The 18,301-nt window shown below is 46.6% G+C and overlaps 1 protein-coding gene across 11 annotated transcripts in view; it reads left to right on the plus strand.

The window, feature by feature from the left end:
* TACC2 (transforming acidic coiled-coil containing protein 2) overlaps positions 1-18,301 on the plus strand; it is a 207,531-nt gene that overhangs the window by 6,738 nt on the left and 182,492 nt on the right. For 5 of the 11 annotated variants that reach the window (XM_055300197.1, XM_055300206.1, XM_055300201.1 and 2 more), the window contains exons 1-3: positions 6,830-7,319; positions 9,332-9,409; positions 14,697-14,756. In XM_055300197.1, coding sequence (XP_055156172.1) covers positions 9,377-9,409; positions 14,697-14,756 — 93 coding nt within the window. In that variant the 5' untranslated portion in view covers positions 6,830-7,319; positions 9,332-9,376. Of the gene's footprint in view, positions 1-6,829; positions 7,320-9,331; positions 9,410-14,696; positions 14,757-18,301 lie in introns of those variants that run through there. The other 6 variants (XM_055300208.1, XM_055300203.1, XM_055300199.1 and 3 more) reach the window with 5 other exon arrangements.

An 18,301-nucleotide genomic window follows, 5' to 3' on the forward strand; every position in this document is an offset into this window, starting at 1 on the left:
CAAGTCCATCACCCCACTCACAGTTCTCTAGTTTCAATACCTTCCTGCTTGATCTAACCTAGGGCAGGTCTAGGCTCACCTCCACCCACCTCACCCTGAGACCTCCTTGACCATCCAAGACAGAGACAAGCTATACAAAACAAGATTGTTTTTAAACAGCAAACATTTGGATAAAACTTGGCATCCACTGCAGCTATTAAATCAGATGTTATAGGCCCGAGGAAATGTTTTTGATATGCCACTGTGAAATGGGAAATAAAAAGCAGTTTCAAAAAAGAGGCACCTGGCCGGCTCAGTCCATAGAGCATACGACTTTTGATCTTGGGGCTGTCAGTTCAAGCTCCATGTTAGATGTAGGGATTACTTAAAAAAAATATTTTAAAAGGAAAATAACAGCAGCAAAATAAATCCAAAAGAGTACAAACAGTATGCATGATCCCAATTTTAATTTTGTGGATTTTACTTAAGTTTTTAAATGTACGCAATCCTAGATGTCAATTGGTGTTTCTCTCCGGCCTGTAGACTCCAGCTCAAGCCCATACCTAGTGGATCCCCAAGGTCTACCCCATGGTTTCTGTGAATCCCCAGGGCTTGTATACTCTGGTCTCCTCTGCTCTCAGGTGTTTCCTTGACTATTGTAATGACCCAAATATGAATAAAATGCAGCTCCCTCTTCAAGTACCAGCCCCCTAACTTCTGCCAAAAGTAAGACAAAGCAGAACAAAGTGCTCACAAAGCACTGGTGAATGTCTTTGAGTGAAGATTTGGGGCCAAAGAAGAGGGCTGTGTGCTACAATGGAAGGAGAGTGACGTTGGACAGGCATGCTGGTCACTCAAGTGTCCTCCGCCCACATTCAGGGGAATTTTCCCTGACCCTCCTCCATCATTCGTATCTCACAGCAATGTCCAGGTCCTTCCTCAGCCCCTCTGTCCTCTTCTCTGACTTTCACCTTAAGAACCAAACTTCTTACTCTCCTTTCACATGGGAAGCCCCTTCACTATCTGAGCTTCAGCTCCTGCCACCTACACAGACTAAATTCAGTTCTTTTCCCAAAGAGTCTTCCTTCTCAAGAGGAATTCTGGTGCCGAGCTGTGAATCAGCTGGACTAGGCTGCTGGAGGGTGAAGATTTAAATTTGGCACTCTACTGAAAGTCTCTGGCCTTGATCATCTATAAAATGGCAGCGTTAGATTAGGTCAGTGCTTCTCTACGTAGATCAGGGACCATTGGTGAGCAGACAGGCCATGAGCATGCCAGGATTCCAATCCCCTCCACTCTTGGTGTGGTCAGGTGGGACCCAGGCTGGGGATGAGGCTTCAAGCAGTCTTGCCATGTCCCCAAGTCAGAGGCTGTGTACCTGTCTTCATAGTATAGTATGTGTGCCAAGACATGAAAGGTCAGGAACCCCCACGAGGAGTTAGAGCTATTGTGCGCCCCGATTCTCATAGCTGGTCGTAGAGACTGACATTGGTGTCACAGGAAGTCTATGTTGTGATTGGGTGACAATGGGTTTGTCGGGGTGGTGGGGAATCCTAACCACATCTTATTAAAGTCAGAACGTTCGAATGGAGGGAACTCCCCTTGTCATTCATTAAATGGAACACACGTTTACAGGATTCCAAAGCAGGGAGAACCAAACTAGGAAAAGATCTGGGTTGGAATCCCAACTCTGCCACCGTATCAGCCAATCAAGTCAGAAGACAGAAATGTCCCCGCTACTTTCACAGAGAGAATTTGACGTAAAGAATTACTCTCTCAGTAAATACCAAGGCAGAAAAGCCAACTCAGAGTCATGATAGAAGGTGGCATCTGCAGGAGGCAGTTATCACACTCAGCACTCAGGGAGCAGAGAGAAGCTGCAATTATTAAAATTTAGAAGCTTGGAGGAGGGCCGCACAGAAGGGAACCTCAGGCCCCTGTGGAGGGAGCCCCAGCCATGAGGCAAGCTCTGGGACAACTGCCCACGGGACTCCAGGGCTGCACAGGATGGGATGACCCCGAGGGGAAGCCATGAGGCTGGATGCTGCTCCCAGAACTGGGAAACAGAGAGGAAGGAGTGTGCTCTCCTTCTTCCTCCCACCTCTGGCCTCCGCCTCCTCTTGCAGAGCCTCAGGAGCTGCTGGCCAAGCAGAAGTGGATCTGCAGAGTCCCCACACTGGACTACAGCAGGTTTGAGGCTGGGAAGTAGTAACTGAATAACTAGCCCAGGCTCTCCCCAATGGCGGGGCTGGGTATAGAGGTCTCTGGTCTCTGGGGCATAAGAGACAACTTGTGAGTTCCTTCCAGTCTCCCAGTCTCCACATTCTACAAGGCTGGGCTTTCCCCATCAAAGTTTGTTGGTGGCCTCTGAGATAGGGGATGGAAGAAGACAGGAGGCTGGGGAGAGGGGTGAGGAAGAGGTGTCATGTCACTCAAACCCCACAGAGCAGCCAGGTCCCTGCCAGAGGGGTAAGCAGGCAAGGTCTCTCCATAAATCCCCTTCCCAGGCTACGGCTGTTTGTTTGTATTAAAACAGGAACATGATAACAGAGCTATAAGTAGCTCCGCGCTCAGCTGTGCAAGGTAGGGAGTTAGGACAACTGAATTCAGCCACTGGAGGGAGATGAGGTCTCCCACCTGCTGGGCCATTTGGGAACAAGCAGCTGGCTGAGGTCGCTGGGCATGTTGAGCAGCCAAAGTCACCACCGGCCAGGTGAACCTGAGCTCACCTTCAATGAGCAAACATAACCTGGGCTCCTCCAGCCGATGCCTCCCATGGGCTCAGCTGACACAGGACCTGACTGGCAGGATGCCACTGTGGCCAGAGGGCAGTGCCACAGCAGGGCAGGCAGGTGTCATCTGACCTTGCTGGTCTGGTCCAGAGCCCAGTGCAGGGCCTGCAGAGGCCCGCTCAGGGGTGAGGCTGTCTGCTGAAAGCACGCCTGTCCCAGTCCAGATCAGGCTCCAGGCCCTGCTCGCTGGGAAACAAGGGTAGATCATTCCCACCTTCTTGGCCTTGGCTTCCCCATCTGTGGAGGAAGCGTTGCTGACGATGATCTCCAAGCTTCTTCCAACACTAACAACCCAACATGCTCAATGCAGAAGAAAAATCAGAACTTTTTAAGCCTTTAACACAGATACATTCCCATCACATACAAAAAAGTGGGCTTTTTTTAAACATAGAGAATAAAAAAAGTCCCTAAATAGAAAACTTAGTATAATTGTCTGATGTATCAACAAATCCCAACAGGCTGTTCTCACGGGACAGCGCAGGTTAGTTGCAAAACCTCTCTGAGCCTCCGCGTTATCGTCGATGACATGGGGCCGCCGTGATCTTGTCTCTGATTTCCTAGCTCCCTGTGCCTCCCCACCCTACCCGGAGCACGTAAAATGGGGCATTGGCCCAACCTGGACACCGCAATCTGGGTCTGAGCGACGTCCTCCACCCACAGGCCGCTTGTGCACTGCTCAGCTGCTGTGCTGGTTCTCACGTTTCCATTTCCCTTCCTCCTCCACACTTGGCCCCAGGCCTCATTTCCCCGGTTATGCTCTTGGCTCCTCTCAGCACTGCTTTGTCGACCCAGCCCTGCTAGGCTGTCTGGGCCACCGCAGGAAGGACGGGCCCAAACCTGGCCCTGTTCACAGATCAATGAGGGGGGATGGGTCACATCAGCTGGGACCTTCCCAACCAGCTCCAGTTACCAACAGCTAAACACTCCATGCTCTACTCTGGGAGGAAATGAGCAGAAAAAGAAATGAGAGAAAAAGGCTATCAACCCCTTTGAACTGCATTGAAAAATCTTCCAAGGTGGTAGGTAGCATCACATCCTTCATGAATGCAGGGTCTGGGGCCAACTGGCTCCATCCTTCCTCTTGCTCTCTGCTGGTCTTGACCATGTGACTTGATCCCTCTGGGCCTCGGTTGTTCATCCATCAAAAAAAGAAAATACCTACCCCGTCGCTTTGCTGTAAGTATGAAAGAGCACACAAGCAACCCAGTGCTTGGTACGTGAAAAAGCTCAATATTTATGGAACGCGTGAAGAAGTGAATTAATGAATCAAAGACTGTCCTGTTTTACATTCGGGGGCTGTGATGATGTGACACCAATGAACCAGTTGAGAAACAGACATCTTCCCAAGCAATTATCCGTTAAAATGAATTTTATATTTTAATCTACCGGAGAGTAGGTTGAGGTTAGCTGGCTGGTTAGGCTCCGTGCAGGAACAAGTGGGTAGTTTCTTCTACCCACTTTGTGCATTCAGTCTCATTTGTGCATTCAGTCTCATCTGTGGCAAGCCACTGGAAAGAATTAGAAGCCTAAACTGTGGCTCCTTTTCAAAGATGTGCAGTTTCATTCGTCTGAGGAGAGAGAGGCACCCTTAGCTAAATTAACACCTGGTGCCCGGCGATGGCCACGGAGAGGGACAGGATTGGAATGATGCGTCACCAGCCCAGTAAACACTTCGGTGTTTACTTCTTAAAGTAAGAAGACACTTAAATGGCTTCTTCAAAAGTTCTTGAAACCATCTGCTTTCTTCTTACTGAGCCTGTGTTATAAATAAAACGTCTTAGTCGCCATTTGTTTTTCCTAGCGCACAAGTCAGTTTAGCTGAGCTTTTATCGCAGATGTACCGATTTCTAAGTAGTTGCGCCCAAATTCATGATTTTACTGAAGGGATAGAAAGAAGGCAGTATAAACCTTGTTTCACTGAAGGCTTTGCTTATTGAGACTCCAAATAGACCCACTGCCAGCAATAACAGAATAGGCAGTGGTTTATAAGTTTACTCTGTTCCAAGAGCTTTACTGAAATTAACTCGCCACCACCATGTGAGGTAGGGATTGCCATGATACCCATTTTAGAGATGACAAAACTGAGGACACAGAAGTTAAATAACTTGCCAGAGTTCATAATCCCAACCCCTGCCTCCAGAGGGAAGTTGTCCTGGAGATGGATGAGCAAATCTACACACACCTGTGTTTAGTCACACGTGGTGGGAAATGGAAATCTGGTTGCTTGCTTAATGTCCAGCTTGAAAGAAGACAGCACAAAGAGGGAAGCTGATCAGCCATGGACAGGTGTAGACAGCGGTAAGTCAAGGAGACTGATACTGAGGTTCTATCAGAGTACTGCCTTGGGAAGAGGTGGTCATGGCTAAGGAATGTAGACAATCTGGATTCCATAGTGCTTGGCATCTGAACACACGTCCCCCGTGCCTAGGCAATCTGTTAGAGGAGATGGAGCACCAACTTCTGGGATGGAAGCTAAAAGGTCTGCTTACTTGAGGTGACCAGGACAGCGGTGGTGGGACAGGTGTCAGTGATGATGCCCAATATCCAGCAGTCATGACAGTGTCGGTCCAGGAACCAATGGTGGTGGCAACCGTGATATCAGTGGCCAACCACGAGCTGACGGAGGGGATGGTTCATGGAGGGAATTTGCGCTGCCGAAGGGATGCAGCTGAAATTGAATACTGAACATCCCTCACCTTCAACATCCTTATGGGACTCTGCCATTTTGGTTGGCCACCCTCTCTCTGTCCTTCTCCCCTCCTCTCAGGGGCAATCCTCCCCGTCTCTTTCACTATGTTTGCTTCCTGTTGCCCTCTGAATGACCCCTCTTCATTTTCAATTGGCTCATCCAAGATATTTCACTTAAAAAGATTCTCTTCCCTAGAAGAATTCTCCTATGACTTGGGTGGAAGTGGGGGAGGGGGAAGGCAAACATTCTTGATTCTCATCCCACCAATCCTTAATTGTACAGAAACCCGGTGTTCATAAACAGAAAAGTAACAATTTTCAAACATTCCCCCCCAACTGTGGAATTATTTTTTCAAACAATAGTTTGTACAGAACTCCAAGATGTGAAACATAAACACTTTAACATGAGGTGAAATTCATGTAACACAAAATTAACTATTTATTTATTTATTATTTCAAATGAACCATTTTATTTATTTATTTATTTTTAAATGAACCATTTTAAAGTGAACAACGCAGTTGTATTTGCCACATTCACAATGCTGGGCAACCGCCGCTTCTGTCTAGTTCCAGAATATTTTTCATCTCACCAAAATAAAACCCTAAACCCATCAAGAAGTTACTCCCCCTTTCCCCAACCCTTCCGAACAGTCAATCTGGTTTCTGGATTTGCCAGTTCTGGACATTTCCTATCAATGAAATCACACAATACGTGACTTTTTGGGTCCGGCTTTTCTCAGTAAATTTTTGTGGTTCATCTGAGTTGTTAGCACGTATCTGAACTTCACTCCTTTTTATGGCTGGTCAATATGCTGCTGTATGGACGGACCACAATTCGAATATCCATTCACCTGTTGGAACATATACACCTTGGCTCTGTCCAAACCGAAAGTGGGGCACCAAGATCTCCCCCTCCGCATCCAGCATGAGCCCCCCCCACCCAGAGCTTGCCGGGACACCTGGCCCCCAGGAGGCCTCTGATGTCATGCCAACTTGCTGCCCTGGGGTGGGGGGCACCTCGCGGCAGGGATCAGGGCCTTCTGCAGAAGGAAAGACTCTGCCTTATGAGAAACAAGATCGAAACTGGCTTGTTCTTGCAAATGAGTGGCTGGCTGGCCGTAACCCAAGGGATCGGGGAGGGTGGAAGGCCGCGGGGCAGCAGGGTCTCCGGCGGCTGCGCACTGGTCCCACCCAAGGGCCTCGAGGCCTCCTCAGCACCCCAGCCAAGCCTGCAGCACTTTATGACTTCACTTGTTGAAAGTCAAGCCACGCCTGGGTAAGTACATTCTCCACACACCACACCATAAACAGGTGCCAGACTGCTGGCGTCATCATCTTTCCACAAGTTTCTTTTGTCTTGCCACATGATTTAGGGTGGGAGTTTTCCAGGTGTCAACGGGAAGCCCTGGGCGCATTTGACTCCTGTCCCCAAGGAGAGCTCTGTCCTTGCTCTGCTGGGTGGAGGGCGAGTGGGTGACCTGCGGGGCCCTGCTCCCCGGCAGGACGATTCCGATCGCTTAGGTGCAGCCAGGCAGGTCACGGGGCCAGTTTAAGTCTGGATAAGCCTTCTCTGAAAGGAGCCCTGCTAATGTGATAACCGGGAAAATCCTCTACGTGAAAGGCCCTGGCCGCGATGGGCGCAGAAACGCTGATTCCACGTTTGCGTGTTGCCCGGGGCCCGGGGAGGCCGCTGCTCAGGTAGGAGGTGCTGTGGGTGCGAGGGTGGAGCCGGCGGCCGTGCGGGGCTGGGTGACGCGGGGCCTCGGGCCGCACCTGCTCCTGAGTGCGGGAGGAGAAAGCACAGCTGCCGGGGAGCACACCTGTGGCCGCAGCCTCCGAAGTCCCAGACCTCCCCCAAATGTAAGTAGCGGGCAGGGCTGTACCCGCCTTCCCTTCTGGTCCCCGGGGCCGAGGGGCCGGCAGGGCTGCAGCTCAGCAGGACAGAGCTCCTGGAAAGCCAGGCCTGCTCTCCCTGCCGGCCCTCTGTGGTTTTGAAATTTGCACTGAGCCAGAAGTAGGTGGTTGGTTTTTGTGTTTAAGATTTATTTATTTTAGAGAGAGAGAGAGAGAGAGAGAGAGAGAGCGTGAGCACAAGCAGGAGAGGCAGAGGGAGAGCGAAGGAGAGAATCTCAAGCAGACTCTCCGCTGAGCCAGACACCGGGCTCGATCTCACCACCCAGAGATCATGACCTGAGCCGAAACCAAGAGTCTGAGGCTCAACCCACTGAGCCCCCCGGGCACCCTGAACCAGGAGTAGTTTTGTCATTGTCCTTTAGTCCATTTATGCGTATGAAAAGCCAGCCCAAGCGCTCTGATTTGTGATACCATTATTGAATTTAATCTGGTGAATGAGTGTCAGAAATTAATATTACAGAGAACCGTATGACATTCCAACTGTGCGTGGGTTAAACTGGTTGGCACAGCGAGGTGGCAGTCATTGATAGGGGCATAATGATTATTAACACCCAACATTATTTGCTAATGAGGCATCATTTTCCAAATGAACATCAAAAGAAACCCTGAACTGATCAATTTTAAACGCATGAAGGTTTTCATATTCTGTGAGCATATGATACATATATATTTTTTTTTCCGATCTTATAAACAGTAAACAGAATGATTTAAGGAATTGCCTCCTTTAGACTCAAGGGTTTGGAGTGAGAGAATCAATCGATCATTATAGGGACGTCACCTGCAATTTTCTCAGTTTGGGGGCGTTTTATTTGTGCTGCTGAAAATACTCACATTTTATTTTCCCGTGACTGTTCAGTACACATAACACATGGAAGCTCCTCAGTCAGTGTTGGTTGAATAGATAAGCAATCAGTGGACAAAATTTATTTGAAGTGAGTCAATCACTGAAGTTTTCTGAGCAAATACTAGGGTGTAAGCAAACACTGCTGCGGAAGGAATCTTGAATTAGAAGGCAGGAGGCTGAGTCGTTTTTCTGGCTCTGACTTCTCCAAACTGGGTCTTGGGCAAGCTCCCCGGTTTTCCACCCTGGATTAGCCTGGTAATCCCTAAGGCTCCAGCTCTAGAAGTCGATAATTTTACAAGTTTTCCGGAACTTAGTTTCTCCATGTAGAAAAAGCGAGAGGTTATGGGGTCTCGTGGAACTCAGACGACGTCGGTGCAGCCGCGGCTTTGTGGGCTGTGCGGGAGGCATCCTCACGATGCTGGTGACCAGCCACCAGCGTGGCTAAGTGAGCCCGATGGAAGGGGTCTAGTTGTCCTGGCAGCCCCCTGCTTTACGGGATTATGTATTCCTTGTCTGGCCCCGGTTACCCCTTTTCCTCACCAAGAAAACCATCCTGCCTTCATGAAAATATGTGCAGAAGCGAAACTGATTTGATGAAGCAAGTGCTTAGAGTAAAAAAAAAAAAAAAAAAAAAAAAATTCCGTATGGTACTGAAGGGAAGTGGATTTCACACCCCCTAAGGTTGGACCCCGGACCCTCTGTGGTCACTTGATGGGGGAACTGCCACACTCTGCATTTCCAAAGTGAGCACCAGGAGAAACAGAAAGCACCCGAAAGTGGCCCTCCTGGAGTAATCTTTGGCAACTGCGCCCCTCCTGTCACTTTGTGGATATACCTACGTGTGTACGTTGGCGTTAACACAGACTCCGTAACAAACTCGTTTTTCAGAAGCGTCTGCCAACCCCGGGGTGGGGAATAAAAACAGCAGCCCATACTGGGAAGGAAGTCTGGGTGGCATATCGCAAAAGAAAAGCCTTCAAAAGCGATTTTCCATGATGTGACTGCCGAGATCAACATTTCCCATCATCTGGCTTTTGAGTTTGGGGAGACGCGCAGAGAAAGCCTCAGATCTTCTTCGATGTTACAGATGTGCATACCCTTTTATTTCTTCTAGTTGCTTCTGGTAAAATCCTGAGGGACGCTGACACCCTGAATCGCCATGGGCAATGAGAACAGCACCTCGGAAAGCCAGGTGGGTGTCAGGGAGCTTCCCGCCTCAACCTACATGGGTCCCTTGACTGACTTTGATTAGATGTTTTTCAGCATCTCCTCTCCGCCCGGGAAGGAGGAAGCTAAAACACACATTATACATAGATACATACGGGCACATATGTATTTCCAGAAGTATTTACCATTTATTGCATTTTCAGAATTCTTGTATTAAGGCTAGCTCTGATTTTATAAACTATATATATATTTTAAAAACCTAGCTTAACTGTGCTTTTATTCTGTGCTTTTAAAATTGACAAAATAAGAGTTTGGCACATTTTCCCTGCATCGTGCCCACCCCATTCACTTACTTCTATGGATGCGTCAGAGAAGGTTGAAATGAAACCTTATCCATCCTTCTCCCCCAAATAAAATTATGGCCCTTAAAAAGTGATCTTCAAATCTATCAATGTTGAACTATCTATGTTCGTTAGTGAACATCTATCACTGTTAAAGGTGAACTATCGTTTCCACGTCAGGTAAGGTTTTCATGATTGAGGAATGAGCCTCAACTGCTTAATTGTGCATACGGCTGGGATTGTTAAAATAGATTCAAATTTTATAGCTCTTCATTTTCAGTTTGAGAGACTCAATTCAGTGCCCCGGTGAACAAAGTCAGGGGGACGCTTTCCTACTTCTCTCACCCACAATGCACATTTTTTGATTAACGGTATTGAGTTTTCGGAACGAGATCACTGGATCTGAAAGCCAGCGTAAAGCAATTTGTATTCCTTCTGCCTTTTTTTTCCCTATGATCTTCTTTTCTCAAGGAGGAACACAGGAATCATTAAGAGAAAAGGCTGGCAAATTTCGGTCTTTAGGAGCAGGCCAGAAACAGTAAATGGCAGGATATGAGACAACAGGGAGAAGGAGGGACTGTGGCAAATAGGAGGGATCCTCTCCTGTTGTTTGAAGGACGCACCTCCATCAACCCTGGCTGATGGTGGGAGTGCAGGCCCAGTGTTACAAGACCTTCCTATCTTTTCAAGAGAAGTCAAAAGCCTCTATTTTTCTATAAAATCATAAAATATTTATAATTTAACTTTTTTAAAATTTTGAGACAATGATAGATTGGCGTGCTGTTGCAAGACCTAAAACAGAGAGATCCCTGAACCCTTTACCTAGTTTTCCCCCAGGGTAACATCTTTCGAAACTACAGTTGCAAACTCCTATCAACGTTGATACAGTCAAGATACCGAACATTTCCCTCACCCGAAGGATTCCTTGCATTTTCCTTACAGCCACCCCCAGTACCTCCAGCCCCGCACTCCTAACCCCTGGCACCTCCTAATTTGTGCTCTCTGTCTGTAATTTTGACTTTCTGAGAACGTTATATAAATGGGGTCACACGGCATGTGACCTGTTGGAATTGGCTTTTTTCACTCGGCCTAATTTCGAGATTCATCCAGTTGGTCATGTGTGTCGGTAAATTCACTCCTTTTACTTGCTGACTTATGCTCCGTGGTATAGAATCATCTGGGTTGTTTCCAGTTTGGGGGCGATCACAGTATTGCAATATCACAGTAAAGCTTATTGTGAACCTTTGCATACAGATTTTGCGTGTGTGTGAATATAAGTTTTCATTTCTCTGACGCGAAAGCCCAAGAACTCAATTGCTGGGTCACGTGCTAGTTGCATGTCTAGTTTTATATAGCAAGTTCGGTGTTATAGCACGTTTAGTTTTATAAGGAACCACCAAACGGTGAGATAGAACCCTTGTACCATTTTACATTCCCACCGGCAATGAGCAATGGATGAGTGACCCAGTTTTTCCACACCCTGGCCATCATTTGGTGGTGTCACTCTTTGGTGGCACCATGCTGATATGTGTCTTGTGATATGTCACCCTGGTTTTAATTTGCATTTCCCTGATAACTGGCGTTGCTGATCATCTTTCATGAACTTGTTGCAGTCTGTATGTTCTCTTTGGTGAAATACTGTGTTCGTGTCTTTTACGCATTTTCTAATTGGCTTTTTTATAAACTGTTGAGTGTTAAGAGTCTTTATATAGTCTAGATACTACTCCTCTGTCAGGTTGTGGTTTGCAAGTATTTTCTCCGGCACGCATTTTCTAATTGGCTTTTTTATAAACTGTTGAGTGTTAAGAGTCTGTTGCGGTCTGTATGTTCTCTTTGGTGAAATACTGTGTTCGTGTCTTTTACGCATTTTCTAATTGGCTTTTTTATAAACTGTTGAGTGTTAAGAGTCTTTATATAGTCTAGATACTACTCCTCTGTCAGGTTGTGGTTTGCAAGTATTTTCTCCGGCACGCATTTTCTAATTGGCTTTTTTATAAACTGTTGAGTGTTAAGAGTCTTTATATAGTCTAGATACTACTCCTCTGTCAGGTTGTGGTTTGCAAGTATTTCCTCCGGCTTGCAGGTTTTGATAAATTCTCTCTCTTTTTAATCTTTCTTTCTTTCTTTCTTTCTTTCTTTCTTTCTTTCTTTCTTTCAGGCCCTAGGGTCAAGAGTTGCATGCTCTACTGACTAAACCAACTGGGCACCCCTATAACTTCTCTTTATCAAGTTAAGGAAGATCCACCTCTATTCCTAGTTTGCTAAGGATTTTTATCATCAATGGGTATTGGATTTTTTCAAATGCGTTTTCAATTTTTCTGTGTCAGTTGATGTAGCCGTATGATCTTTCTTTCTTCTTTGGGCTTTTGCTATGTTAGATTACATTGACTGATTTCTGAATGTTGAACCAGTCTTACATACCTGAAATTAATCTTACCTGGTTGTGGTGTATAATTATTTATAAAGATGTTAGGCTTGATTTGCTAACATTTTTTGAGGATTTTTGTGTCTAAATTCACTATAAACACTGCTTGGTAGTTTTGTTTTGTTTCTCAGGTTCTGGTATGCTAAAACTTATCTCCTAGAACAAGTGAGGGAGTGCTTTCTCCTATATTCCTAGAAAAGGTTGTGTAAAGAAATTCTACACTTTTCACAATGTTGGGAACTAATTTAAATCATATTTAAACACTCTGTGAGCCAAAAAGATGCTCCTGCTGCCTGAGGTTGGCTCATGTCCTACTTCTTTGTGATCTCATTAAAGGGATGTTTTGTCTTGTGTTTTAGAGTGAAGAAGGGCATGGCCATTGGTTCGGTGCTTTCCATGTGCAGACCCAGTACAGTCCCTAGACTCATATTCTGGCCTTTAGTCCCGCTGATTCACAAACTAAGTGGCTCAATTTCAATACCTTCTCTAAAGACTTGCAGATCTGTTTGGGTCCCAAACCATCTGGAAGCTCTACTGTTGGCTACAAACACAATAGAGTCCTAGTTGTCACTGGGGGTGTATTTGCTCCTACCCCCAGGACATTTGTCAATGTTTGAAGGCAGGTTTGGTATCACAGCTCCAGAGTGGGGGTGCTACTGGTATCTAGTAGAGGTCAGGGATGCTGCTAAATGTTCTCAATGCACAGAGATGGCCCCACACGGAGAGTTATTCTTCTGAAAATGTCTAAGGTGCCAAGGTTGAGAAAACCCAGAATAGCAGAACATTTGTCTTGCCTGCTTGAAGAGAACTCCTTGGGGCGGTGGCTGAACTTTAATCTGAGATGAATTTCTACCTGAATACAGGCAAATTAAAGTGGCTTACGTTTTTTCTTCATTACATTTACTAAATTACACTGTCCAGAAATGGAAGGCTGGTTGCTTAGAATAGCCTAACAGAGATGGAATTGCTAGGTCAAATAAAGGGTGTTTTCAAAACTCTTGCTATACAACTAGATCTAAATCTATCTGTATCTACATACAAAATACTTTCCGGAAAGGTGATGCAAATTTATACTTTTCTCATCAGGGTATGAGGGGGTCCATCTCACTAGATCGTTGCAAGCAACGGATATATTTCAGTGTTTCAGATCTTTACCTCTCACCTCCTGCCAGCCCCCAGCCCTGTCCTCTCTCTTCATCTGTTCCCTGCTGGAGCAGACAGGAGGTGTCTTCCTGCCATTGCAAATTTTCACATCTCCAGCCTCAGTCAGATATGACCCAGCAGGACATGATGGCATTGCCTTTAGGAGTCCAGGGTCAGTACAAGGTTTGCCTTCCACAGAGAAACAAGTGGGAGTGAAGTATGTTTGGCTACAGGATCAGGGATCCCCTGTGGGGCTGGTGTTCCAGACTCATCTTTCCACCGTCTTTTGATTTTATTTATTTATTTATTTATTTATTTATTTATTTATTTATTTATTTATTTATTTATTTATGATAGTTACAGAGAGACAGAGAGAGAGAGAGGCAGAGACATAGGCAGAGGGAGAAGCAGGCTCCATGCACCGGGAGCCTGATGTGGGATTCGATCCCGGGTCTCCAGGATCACGCCCCGGGCCAAAGGCAGGCGCCAAACCGCTGCGCCACCCAGGGATCCCTCCACCGTCTTTTGAATGATCCATGGTTGCCCCATGTTTCTCAAACCTGAACTAGACTCCTCCTCCTCCTCTATCCTTTACTCCTCCTGCATCCCCCTCCTACATACCATGATCTACCCTACCATCCAAGACAGAAATCTGGGGGTCACCTCTGACTCCACTCATTCCCATTCTCCCCATGTAATAAATCATTCTATGAATTATAATTAATAAATTAATGGTCTGGCCATTTAGTCTTTCTTTCTTTTTTCTAGCCAGCCTGAGTCATGCTGCGAAAGGTGGGCCCAGATTGGTGATGGCCCCATTAATATCACTTAGAGCCCTTTCTCAAAAGATGAACACATAGCGCATGTCCAAGATGTAGTTTTTTTCCAATTTTTTTCCCTCTCCACCCCCACCACACACCCTATTATCATACACCTGGATCAGTGCAGGGGCTGCTTCAAACCTCTTCTGCTCCAAACTAGTTTCTCTGCCTCCACACTCGTTCCCCTACCCCATCCATGCCACCAGGCCTCTCCCAGAGGCTTTTCCTCTGTGCTGGTACACTTGGAGGCCCCAGCATTCTACTTACAAGTGAACTCTTGGAAGGAAAGATAGGGGTCTGCAGGAACCTCCTGTTCACAGATTAAAGACCAGGCACTGAGGACCAGCCATGTCACCAGGGCAAAGGATGAGGACAGGCCTGCCCAGTGCCAACCCTTGCCTTCCTCCTATGCCCTCGGGTGGCAGGTGCCTTTCCCTCCATTAACTAATGTCCCCTGGTAGCCATGGGCAGGGTGGGAGTACACTCAGCAGGAATAGAAACCAGCCAAGAGTGTCCCTCTGGTACTGCGGGGGCTCCTGTTCACTGTGGCCCCTCCTAACAGTGAGACTCCTTTGCTTTCAGCAAGAGAACTCCGGCTTGCATAACGTCATCCTGTGGCCTCCAAACCCTGAGCCTGCACAGGTACCAGGAGGTGTGCTATGTGTAGTCTGCTCTCTGCCCCCTTCCTAACATCTAGGCGTTTGCACGCTTTGCATGTTCCTTTAAATTTTTAAGTTTTCTCCTCCTTCTCCTATTGCCTCCTTCCATCTACCTCAAATGAGTTGTAAAACACAGAAGAATCTGCAATACATGTTCAGATTTTTTAAGAGAACATTTTGGTGTGCCTGCCCCAAAACTGGCACAGCTGCTATGCCGTGAGATGCTCAATAAAGCTCATGTTCTCAAGGTATTGCAGACACTGGGAGCCCCCACTAACCTTCCACAGTCCTCGGCTTTGCTTTCCCTAGTCCTGGAGTGAGGCTTTGTACGGGGCAGTGGCCCTGTCTTCACCACCACATCACCAAAACTGATGTGTTGTAAAAAAAAAAGAAGCTTGTGTTCTGAATCAGTTGTCCGTGTCATCGTGCAGCTGGCTGAGTCCCAGAGCTTTAGCTCCGGCTGAACTGTTTGCCATCCACTGGGGAGGAGGGCAAATCTGAAGCTTTACATCCGTTTCAAGATTTTTCCTGGAGAGAATGTCAGGCAAGGTTGGTGTGTGCTTGTGGGTGAGGTGACGGTGAGACGGTTAAATGGCACCTGCTCTGAAATCCCGTCACACCCAGGAGGGGTGTTAGGCCCCTGGGTGGTGTGTTCTTGGCTTTAAGGAAAGAGCCTGGGTGCCTCAGTCAGTTGAACGTCAGATCTTGGTTTGGGCTCAGGTCATGATCTCAGGGTCAGTTGTGAGATCGAGCCCGTGAAATCTGCTTGAGATTCTCTCTCTCTCCCTCCCTCCTCCACTGCTCTCTCTCTCTCTCTCTCAAATAAATAAATAAAATCTTAAAAAAAAAGAAAGAAAAGAAAAGAAAAGAAAGAAAAGAAAAGAAAAGAAAAGAAAAGAAAAGAAAAGAAAAGAAAAGAAAAGAGCTGCTCCACCCCCAAAGGTGGCTGTTGGGTAGGTCTGCTTGGTGTGATGTTGCATAAACTGACCTCTGTGCTCTGAAGCCAAAATACGACAGAGGACAGAGTTTGGGGATAAAGAGGAACAGTAGTAATTATTACTTTGTCAGGCAAAGGAGGCTCCTGCAGGCTAATTCCTTCAAAGCCAGGCCAGGGTAACAGGCTGAGGGGTCTTATGGGAAAAAACATTTCCTATATATACAGGATCTGGGTGGTTTCGGTGGGAATATGGTGCCTGCTGCACCGGCAGGTCCCCCAGGTGGTCTCCTGACCAGCGCTGGCACCAGCCGCCCGAGTCTCATTACTGAGCACACACTGAGGTCACCAGATGTCAATATTGATACCAACTTCTGCAACAAAGGATTCTACAGAATTTTTTTCTGTTATGGCAAAATAGACATAACATGAAATTTACCATCTCGACCATTTTTCAGTTCAGTGGTGTGAAGCACATTCACATCCTACAATCATCCCCACCATCCATCACCAGAATTTTTTCATATTTTCAAACGGAAATTCTGCACACATGAACCAATGTCTCCACATTCCCCTCCCCACTCCCGGCAGCCACCATTCTACTTTCCATCTCTGTAAATCTGACTCCACTAGGTAAGTCACATCAGTAGGATCAATTTTGTGATCTACTTCACTTATGACAGCCCCTTCAAGGTTCATCCGTGTTGCAGCCTGTGCGAGAACTTCCTTCCTCTTCAGGGCTGAATAGTATTCGATTATATATACTCTCACATTTTATTCATGCATTCATCTGCTGATGGACACTTGGGTTGCTTCCACCTTTTGGCTGTTGTGAACAATGCTGCTGTAACCATGGCTGTCCAAATATGTGTGACTCCATGCTTTCAGTTCTTTGAGGGTAGATATCCAAAGTTGAATTTGCTTGGTCATATGTTAATTCTGTGTTTCATTTTCTGAAAACCACCAGACTTTCCCACAATGGCTGCATCATTTTACATTCTCATCAACAATGCCCAATGGTTCTAATTTTTCCACGTCCTTGCCAACTCTTGTTATTTTGTTTTGTTTTGTTTTGTTTTTTTGCTTTTATAGTAGCCTTCCTAGTGGGTATAAAGTGGTGTCTCATTGTGGTTAGAGGCTATATACTTGATCTGTGGTCAAAGAAGCCCTTTCTGCAAACCTGATGTGCCCAGAGGAGGCAGCCACAAAGTTCTGGAAAAGGAACATTCTGGAAAAGGGAATAGCATGTGTGACATGTCTGGGAGGGATGAGCTTGTTGTATTTTGAGATTAGCAAAGCAAAGAAAGCCAGTGTGGCTGGAGGAGAGTGGGTGAGAGATTTTGTTGATATGTGAGACCAGGGAGGTGGGTAGGGGTGAATCTTGTAGGTCATTATCGGCTTTCTAATTGGGATGCAAAGCCACCAGTGGGTTTTCAGCTGAGAAGTGACATGAACTGATTTGAGGTTTTTAATTTAATTAATTATTATTGTTATTGTTATTATTATTATTATTATTATTTTTTTTTTTTTTTTTAGATAGGAACATGCACCCAAGCAGGGATGGGAGTGGGGTGGGGTGCCAGAGAGAAAGGGAGAGAGAGAATCCCAAAAAGACTCCAGAGCCCAAACACAAGGCTTGATCTAATGACTCTGATACCATGACCTGAGCCAAAACCAAGAATCAGATGCTCAACCAACTAAGCCGCTCTGATTCCCTGATTTGAGATTTTAAAAAGTGCTATGCAATTGGAATTACTATGTAGAAAAGGGTCTTTCAGGGGCAGAGGGCAGAAATGGAGGAGGGACACTAGTTAGGAGGCTGTTTAGAAGTCAGAGACACGGATGGCTATGGCTTGGAATGGGGTGGCAGGGAAGAGGGTCCCTGGATTGGGGATACATTTTGAAGGCAGAGAGGGCTCAATGATGATGGAATTTGGGGATGAGAAAAAGAGAACTGAATTAAGGATGAGCCCTATGTGTTTGGTCTGAGCCGTGGAGCAGATTGAAACATTTCCCAAGATCAGGAGGGTTGGAGGAGGGGCAGTTTTAGGGGGATGGGAGAGAGTCAAAAGTTCTCTGGTTTGGCCATAAAATCCGAAGGCCTTTGGGTACTCCAATGAAATAGGCTTTTGGAGGCACAAGAGGTGGAGCTTGAGATGCACATCAGAGTCTTCAGCATAATAGGTGTTTTGCTAGATGGGACCACCTGGGGAGAGAGTAAGGATGGGAAAAGGGACACAGGATGAATCCCTGAGATGTCCTTTAATATTTAGATGTGAGCCCAGGAGTAGGGGGAGTCTGTGAAGGAGTTGTAGCAGAAGACATAGGAAAATGAGGGATCTGGGAGGTCCGCGGAGAAGAGTATCAGGAGAAGGCAGAGGCATCAGATGCTCCTGAAATCAGGGAGTAGACACCTGCCCATTGACTTGGCAACATGAAGGCCATTGGCCTGAGGGAAACCTCATATGGCCCCTCGGGCCCTTGGTGAGCTCCTCCAGTGGCATGACAGGCTACAGTTTGGATGGGAGGGGCCTGAGGAAGGAATTGGAGATAAGGAAGTAGAGAGAGGGGCACAGATAATGCATCATGTTTTT

The sequence above is a fragment of the Nyctereutes procyonoides genome, unplaced genomic scaffold (assembly GCF_905146905.1).
Source record: "Nyctereutes procyonoides isolate TBG_1078 unplaced genomic scaffold, NYPRO_anot_genome, whole genome shotgun sequence".
Lineage (NCBI taxonomy): Eukaryota > Metazoa > Chordata > Mammalia > Carnivora > Canidae > Nyctereutes > Nyctereutes procyonoides.